Source organism: Echinococcus granulosus (genome assembly GCF_000524195.1).
Source record: "Echinococcus granulosus chromosome Unknown EG_S00036, whole genome shotgun sequence".
NCBI classification, from domain to species: domain Eukaryota; kingdom Metazoa; phylum Platyhelminthes; class Cestoda; order Cyclophyllidea; family Taeniidae; genus Echinococcus; species Echinococcus granulosus.
In genome coordinates this window covers 268734-276909 of record NW_020170416.1, presented here as the reverse complement: position 1 = coordinate 276909, position 8176 = coordinate 268734, and the positions used below count along the sequence as shown (strand labels likewise).

The window sequence follows — 8176 nt, the reverse complement described above, 5'->3', positions numbered from 1 at the left end:
GATTTAGTGGGTAAGCTATCCCAATTAAGGCAGTCATTTGGGGCTTTGGGATAACCATGTGATTCAGATTAGCGACCAAAAGAAGCCCCACAATTTCTTGCACTCCTACGAGTATTTTCCATTGTCTGAGATTGAGCAACTTCTGTCTTTTGCAAAGACGAGCCAATATTTCTGCTTTTATGCCACAGTAACAGCCTTTTGGTACTTTAAATCTGCGGTATGGATCAAGGACATCAAGCCAGAGGAGTCATTTGCTAAGTGGGCGCTTTAGGTTAGATGTCGACTGTCAGGTGCTCACTTCCACAGCACCTTGTCGTGTCAGTCACTTTTTAAAATCCTACTTCTAAGCCTCAAAAACAAAGCTACAGCCATCTCCGAATTCGATAAGTCTTCACACACTTAAACAAAGACCTCATCGGCTTTTGTTTGTTTCTAAAGCTACGACTGAAACTTTGGCAATTAAGATATTACAAATTTTGGGCTACTCGTAAAAAGCCACATTTTAAAGAGGATTAACAGCCTTTTGGTCTACGAGCACAAATTCAATGGTTCCTTCCTTCACTATTCAATGTTGTCGCGATTATGGACAGTTTGACCGCCAGAGTGGAGTGTCCTGCAGTCATCACATCTGTAAGGTGAGGTTTAGACCCTATACTTCGTTCTTGTGCAATGCAACTTCCCGCCTGCTCATACCGCCTCTCCCAGTGTGTAAATTCTTTGGCGAGGCCCGAAAGTTAACTGATTCATCTGGCAAGTAGTCATATGACCCCCCAGTATTTACATCTATTTTTTAGCTTCTGATGCAATATTAGTTCCAAAAAAAAAATGCTGTTTAAAGCTTTTAACTGCCAAAGTCATTTAAAACCAAGAGCTATCTGATTATTTAGTAGGAGGTAGCCAATTTCTTGAGTCATTTAACGTTCTCCACGTGAGGCATCACTCAAAACAAGACCGTAAATCGAGTTCTTGCCCAGGTTAACAATAAAATGGCGTTTTAATGACAAAAATACCAAATGACTTATTTTTTTGAAGAATTAATCATTCTTAATTCACCAACTTTCAACGAGGTATCAACCAGGTAGGCATAATGGGATTGGATAGGATACAAGGTCATACAAGTGCACTAAACTCCATCATTGACAACAATTTTGTGCGCTGGAAAAAAAAAACACTCAAAAAGGTAAACCAAATTTTAATCTTTACTAAAAAAGATCGAAAAAAAGTGACAGGTTGAGTTAGACAACTTCAGATGAGGTAAGTGATTCTAAACAAATTTAGTCGTCACTATTTTCCGAGACTCTGCACTTTATTATGGACATAACATGGACTATCAAAAGGCAGATTCAAGGATCCAATCTTTAGACAGAGGAGGCTTAAAAATTGTTTGACTCACCTCCAGCCAACAGGGGTCTTGACCAACCCCCGAGTCGGGACTATGGTGCAATCCATTTGTAAGGGTGGTGGTGGTGGTGGTGGATGAGACGGAGGACATGTCGTCAGCGTTGCGACTGCGATGGCCACCGCTTTGCAGAAGCACCGGATAGTCGGCAATGGGGCGCTCGTCTTCTAAAAATTTACCCTTTTTACTACCCTGTGGAGGCAGATAGAGACCATAATTGAGCGCCTCCTCAACATCCAAGTCGCTGCGTAGTACGGCGTGGCGTCGAAGGTGACCAACACTCTCTGTGGACTGCACCACAAAGATATTCTGTTGAAGTGAGAGACAACGTAAAAAGTTTCATTTGTGTCATCTACTCAGCTTCATTTCTTGCCATATTTGATGACGGATGCAAGATAATTTACTGAGTTAAAAATATCTTATCGTTCACGATCACTCAAGGAGGTGGAGGTTTCTGCCAAGCTGAGAAGTGAGGACACTAATACCACGCGTTCCCACCACAGTAACAATAAATCAAGAATTTTTCATCGTCGTTTGTATGATAGGAGTGGGGTCCACATCCTCCCTTTATTATTTCGTTAGCATACAGACCAAGATATCCGCCAGATTTGGGGGAAAATGTCAAGCACAAGATTTTGTCATTTCTTAGGCGCTGCCACTTTTTACTCCTTATGTGTCAGTAGATATAACTCAATTTTAAAGATAGAAAATGTCAATATTTATCTCCTGCTCATAAAAATACTACCTGCGGAAAAAGGAGCCTTAAAAAACACCGATTTTGTCCCAACAAAGTCAAAAAATTGCACGATTAATTGTTTTTACGCACTTACTTTGCTTCTAGAAGCTCTTTCATCCAGTAGAGGTAATGGTAAGTTAGAAAAACAGCTTTTTTCTAAAAAGGTTGGAACCCTGACTCTCAATGTTTCTGCACTTTGAGAAGGGAACGCGTTTACTCCTGACCGTACTCGTGATCCACGACTGGATCCTCTGCGAGGAACCACTAATCTCCAGAGGTTATGATTAACCGTTTGAGCACTTCAAGCATTCCAATCATGGTTAATAAACTTGGGTCCAATAAGGATCTTTTGGAGACCCATTTGGACTTCGAGTGGAAGCGCTGCCATTGCCTTAAGACTCGAGAGTCTCCGTGCCCCACCATGCACACCCCTTAAATGTAAAAGACAGCGGGTAGATCTATAATTTTTTTTTCATACTAAACATGCACACCAATTTTGCTTGAAATCATATATCTCACCTTTGACGATGACGTAGTCTCCTGAATGTGCGTTGTGCCGCCGGAGGCGGAAGCCAAAAGGATACATTAGATCTTCTCACACATTAGTAGATAATCCCTACGACTAAAATATGTGCTCAAAGCATCTGATTTCATAGATTCATTCCTTTTAGAGTCTCTAAGGTGAGTGAAAATTCACCCAGTAGATTTTCCTTTGTTACTATGCAATAATAAATTGGCCCAGTGAGGTAGTGCTTTAACGGTAGGTTGCTAGTGAACCAAGACCTCGTTCTAGCTTCCGCTTTTTGAAGTCAAGTCCACTACCAAGAAGGCAACCGGAATGGTATTTTTTGATTTTGCATTAGAAATGTACACAAAGCCGGAAAATATTGACAACACCTCCACTAGCAAGGGAGATAGGGGCGAGGGTGCTACCACAGACCACAAAAAGGGGATTTTATGTAAAGTTATGCGATTCAAATAATAAAAGCAAGATCGCTATAAGACCAAAAACATTTTTCTTTTGTTAGAGTCTTCTGAAGCAAATGACACGACTTCATGCAATCATAGCCATCATTAACCGATAAGTGACATGTGTCACGTATATGTGACGCTGGTGGTGAACTTGTTAATACTCACAAACTTTTTGCTGCAAAGGTAAGCGAAAGTCTCTTACTTTATAATATCACAATTTAAAACTAATATAATAGTGGATTATTTATTTATGACTAAATGAATTGAGAGCCAAGAAATCAGTAGAGAAGGTCTGCCTGTGCAAATTTAACCATTCCCTTTTTTCGCGAAAGATACATTTTTTTCTCTAACCGATTTTATAATGCACAACTATCAAATAAATGTAATATTGCCTTCATTTGTGGTCTGATTTTGTCATGGTAATCTCTCACGATTATTATAAGATGAGTTGCCAGCTATTCCAAGCATCTTGAATAAAAAAGTCTACCTTTGCAGACAATTTTTTAAACTATTGTGATTTATTACTTTTGTAAGAAATAATTTTAGGCGGTTCTCCTGGTCAATACATCGTCCTCGCTCCATGTTCGTTCCTCATAGATTGTTTGCATAATGGCCTCGGGTAATTTTCAAATCAAACCACCTCCTGACTAAACAATGAGGGTGCAATTTCTCGTTGAACTCACGGGTAAGTTAAAAAGTAATTTTCAAAAAAAAAACTCAAAAATATATCCCTTCTTTTTTCAAAGAGTACTAAGATCATGTGGATAAATTCCACGAAACTGCTCTATGATGCAACTGGGAGTGGTCCGCTCAACCCTCTCATCCTTCCACTTTCTTCTTGACAAAGGGCATCCTCTCTCCTGCTTGACAAAAGTGAAAGATTTTGTGCTTTTTTGTCCTTAAAAAGATGACAGTTTTACTCGGAGATAAGGTAAAGAGTTCAGCTGAGTCGTTATAATAACGCCGTCCTAAAAAACACTTTCCAGCTTTCACCTATTCCTTCAGTACTTTTCCCAAAAGAAAGACAATGTCAGCGAGCCTGCCTTAGTCCCTCTCGTAATTAGGCCTGCAGACGGATGGAGGTAACCACTGAGCAGCTAGTTAACAATTTACACAGCAACGATGAGGTTTTCTTAGCCTTGATTCTGAATGAAGGTGGATTTGTAAGAGTGACAAGGTAGAACTACATTCATCCGGTTCAAATGACAGTTTAAGAGATGTTAAATTGCCTTGAAAGCAAAGGGGGGGGGGGATGCTGCCGAATACCCATGCTTTATAGTACATACAAACAAGAGTACTTTTCAAGACGCATCGAAAACCGTAAAATTGTTTCAGGTCATGCAAAATACAAAGGGTATAAATTGAGGCCGAACCCCCATATATCCAAGATTCTCTTCAATGTGGTTTGTAGATAAACTTATTCAAGTCTACAAGCCACTCAACCACCGTTGAATTGCGTCCTTTCCACACTCGCAGTTCCTTCAAATGGCACTACGGTGACAGCGTGGAGAAGGCTGAAGACGACATTTTACAACATGACGGACTCGCTTACGTATCATTCTCCAGCTCTGTGTGCTGGCCTTTCAGGGGATAATCCGATTACCCTACTTCTTGCAACAAATATTTAGGTGACAAACTTTTCCCCTTTAGTATCCATTGCCACTGCTACCGAGTCACCCGTGGTTTGGTCATTCATTTACATGGAATGCACAATTGCGCCTGTTTCTTCTTTTGATGTTGAACTTACTGCAAATTTTAACCACGAGAACAAAAGAAGCAACAACTAGTGATGATAGCGATGACAACAACAAAGGCCTTAGCTGTGCATTCTGTGGATTTGCCAGAGTATAGGGCGGCAGGTAGACAAATTAGCATAATGTTGTTAGGTGCTACGCCAACATCGCACTTTGCAATCACCACCACGTGGTAATACAAGCGTATTCGGGATGGAAAATAACCACTGCCATCGCTGCTGCCATGCCGTGATCTGGGCTGGCGCCATCTCAATGCCTGACAGCGATTGCACATTCGTAAACTCATTGTTTTGACAAGTGACACTCAGTGGATTACCAATTTTGCGAAAATGGATGAGTTGAGTATTTGTAGGCAAGTTTTTATAAACTCTGAATCTACCACAAAATTTATGCAAATCTACAACCTGGACTTCTGTCTCTACGCTCTGCTTGATATATTGCATCGGTAAAGAATAAATTCAACTGTCAGGTCAGACGCTAACGGAGCCCCAAAAAGTCACACCGACTCAGACACGCAACTTGAGTGAATTTTGAATCATTTTATTGTCTGACATCAAGTGCTTTATTCTTATCTGAGTGGGGAGGGGCAGGTGACGGAGAGGTGGTCCCTTCTTACTTTCTGATATAGGGATCGGTTTACTGCGGGACCGCAATTTCCAACCTTAAGCAGTGGCTTGTCGGACCAGATGTGTCAAATGAAAGTCGTTGTTTAAGTAAGTGCCTAAAAAATTTCTGACAAAGAAGCGGTTTAATAGGCACGGTTAAATAACGCCTGTACTTGGACATTCCTGATGCCCAGTTGTGGATCAAATGCCTACCCATCATCCAGAAGGTTAAAAGCCAAGAAAGGTGATACGGTGGTCTTCTCGTTGGTATTTCGTGAGTATTGGATGATGCCATGCCTCAGAGTGCTGACTAGAGAAAGTCATTACTTTAAAATAGGAAAAGCAGTTTTCATTCAGCGTTTGTATATAAACCTGATCTCAGGATTTCAAAAATTATGAGCGACTTCTTTTGAAGCCATTAAAATTCACCATTTTTTGACAACTTCACACGTGTGCATAGATTATGCGACTCCTCTCTAGTAAAGGGTCTCGTGTATTGATAATTAACTACCTCCTAATGAGCCTCCACTTAAAGGAGGTGACAGGGAAACCCTCATGGGAATGTTATCTTTGAAGAACTTCTGAGTGAGGGGCTAATTGAGGTGGGGCGTGGACAAAAATAGTCCACGCAAATGCCTCATCGTCTCCAAGATGCCTCAGTGTTTACAAGTAGGAAGGTGCCGCAATTCAAAAACAACATGGATAACGGCAGAAACTAACAAATCTAGATCCCTTTCGGTTGTCATTATCAAATTCGACACTGTTTCCAAGTCGTCCTTCAAGTAGTATTCATCCCTTAAAAAATTTAGATTAAAAGTAATGCTTGAAAGAAAAATAAATAAGTTAGAAGACACATACTTTAGGGTGCACCACGTCATCATAGACACTTCTGCATGGTGGAAGACACAAATTTCATTTATAGTTACACGTTTACTACCAGCGTCACTCATATGTGACGCTGCGACTTGTTTGCCTAAGGCCAGAATTGTTAACTTCCAACATGTATCTCTCATCAGTTTTTGATTACCAGCTGTATCAGGTTGGTCTAAGCATTTAAATTTGTCACTTTGGTGGCGCAAACTTTTGGAGTTCTGCCAAAACTTTACGTTCGATCTAGTTTCCTTCTCAACGCAAACGTCTTCAAGTTGTAGAATCGTTATGGTGTAACTATTGCGAAAGATAAATGCCCTGTGACTGTAGAAATGGCATCATATCTCATTTCTACCGATATCACTCATTCGATCACTCATTCACGCACTCAATCACATGCACATATGCTATCTCCTTCTTTCTTTCTCTCCATGATAGCGTGTGTTTGTGCGACTACGCAGCTCTAAATCAATCCTTCATGATGACATCTAGCAGTAGACTGTGTTGGCTAACTATCCACCAAACCAACCCGCTTACGCATGCATGTAAACGCGCTTCTGGTGTGTGTTTGTGTGCGTGCAGGTGAGCAAATGCCCCTGTTGAGAACCATGCTTCTGCTGACTCTGCCACCGCCACCACCACCAGCGCCTCAACATGAGGAAGAGGTCAGAGTGATGATGCTATCTGTGTCGACGGTAAGTGATCACACCCCCAAAAACGAAAGTCACCCACATAATTGCCTGCCCCCTAAAGAAAAATACTACTGTAATTGTTTATTACCGCTGCCTGACATGTAAAAAAAACTGAGCGGAGGCGTTCAACTCAAACTGGCATTTGAGTTTTCCTTTTTTATTAAAGGATGCTATCGTGGCGACACTGTACACATTATAAACTTGCAGATGTGTTCCATTATCAAAAACTGGCGCATATGTTCTGTGTCATGTCAAGCACTGCTAATTTAGATGACAGGCATCCATCAAAATCAAAATATGCAAAGACCAGCTGGTGGTTAATGACGACTCAGAGAAACAAAAGCACCAAATTTACACCACTAAGCATATTTTGGGATATCCAGCCAGTGAGAAGTGAGGCATTTGAATAATGGAAACGTATAAAAGACGGTCAAATATTACAATGTTATAAAATACCCCATCCTTGACCAGTCCGTACTGATAATTTCCACCAAAAAAAGGCAATTAAGCGCCAAATCCTAGCCTTTTGCCTTAATATCCGTTATGAAGTTATAGAAGAGGTCAAACTTTAATTAAAGTGGTGAAAACAGTAGTTTGCAAGGATTTGCAACCCCCAAACTTAAACACAGACCCCTTACTAAGCTGTGATTCCAAAATTTTTCAATACTGACGCTTTCTGGGAGCTGAAAAATTCAAGACGCATGTACCAATGCACGAAAAGGCGCGTGTGGGAAAAACCGATCCGGACTTTACTTAGTGAAAGCTTACTTTTCTCTGATCAACACTGGTTCTGATTTGACTTTAAGTGTAAAGCATTACCCTAAGCTGCATCACATTTCTTATCACAAAATGAGTAATATGTTAGACAGGAAAAATGAAGAAGTGCAATCTCGCCAACCCAAACGTAGTCATTTGCACCAGTTTTGTTGCAGCTAATTCGCATGAGAACCCTCTTTACTCAAACCATATTAGACTATAATTTATTGTCAGATGTTTGATCCAAATAAATCGTCTGAGAGATTATTGTTGTAAATGTGTCAGCTATTTTGACGATACCAAGGTGGTTTGCATGTCCAATTTTCAGCATCAAAAAATTTTGAGAGAAACAAACTGAATAACTTATTTATGCCGACTGAAAGCATAGCAAA

General features: G+C 40.5%; 2 protein-coding genes across 2 annotated transcripts in view; both read right to left on the bottom strand. All coding sequences in view use genetic code 11, as the record gives it.

Annotated features, from left to right (window-relative positions):
- Positions 1-2558, bottom strand: part of EGR_05145 (SH3 and multiple ankyrin repeat domains-containing protein) — a gene marked incomplete at both ends in the record, with an annotated part of 19901 nt that extends 17343 nt beyond the window's left edge. The window contains 2 exons of the mRNA XM_024494394.1: positions 1394-1708; positions 2535-2558. Coding sequence (XP_024351180.1) covers positions 1394-1708; positions 2535-2558 — 339 coding nt within the window. The remainder of the gene's footprint in view (positions 1-1393; positions 1709-2534) is intronic.
- A 551-nt stretch (positions 2559-3109) lies between these two features.
- EGR_05144 (hypothetical protein) lies at positions 3110-7731 on the bottom strand (the record flags this gene model as incomplete). Its single annotated transcript, XM_024494393.1, has 6 exons — positions 3110-3257; positions 3310-3331; positions 5178-5236; positions 6187-6288; positions 6325-6660; positions 7667-7731. 6 exons carry the CDS (start codon positions 7729-7731, stop codon positions 3110-3112), a joined length of 732 nt encoding a protein of 243 aa, XP_024351179.1.
- Positions 7732-8176: the final 445 nt, after the last annotated feature.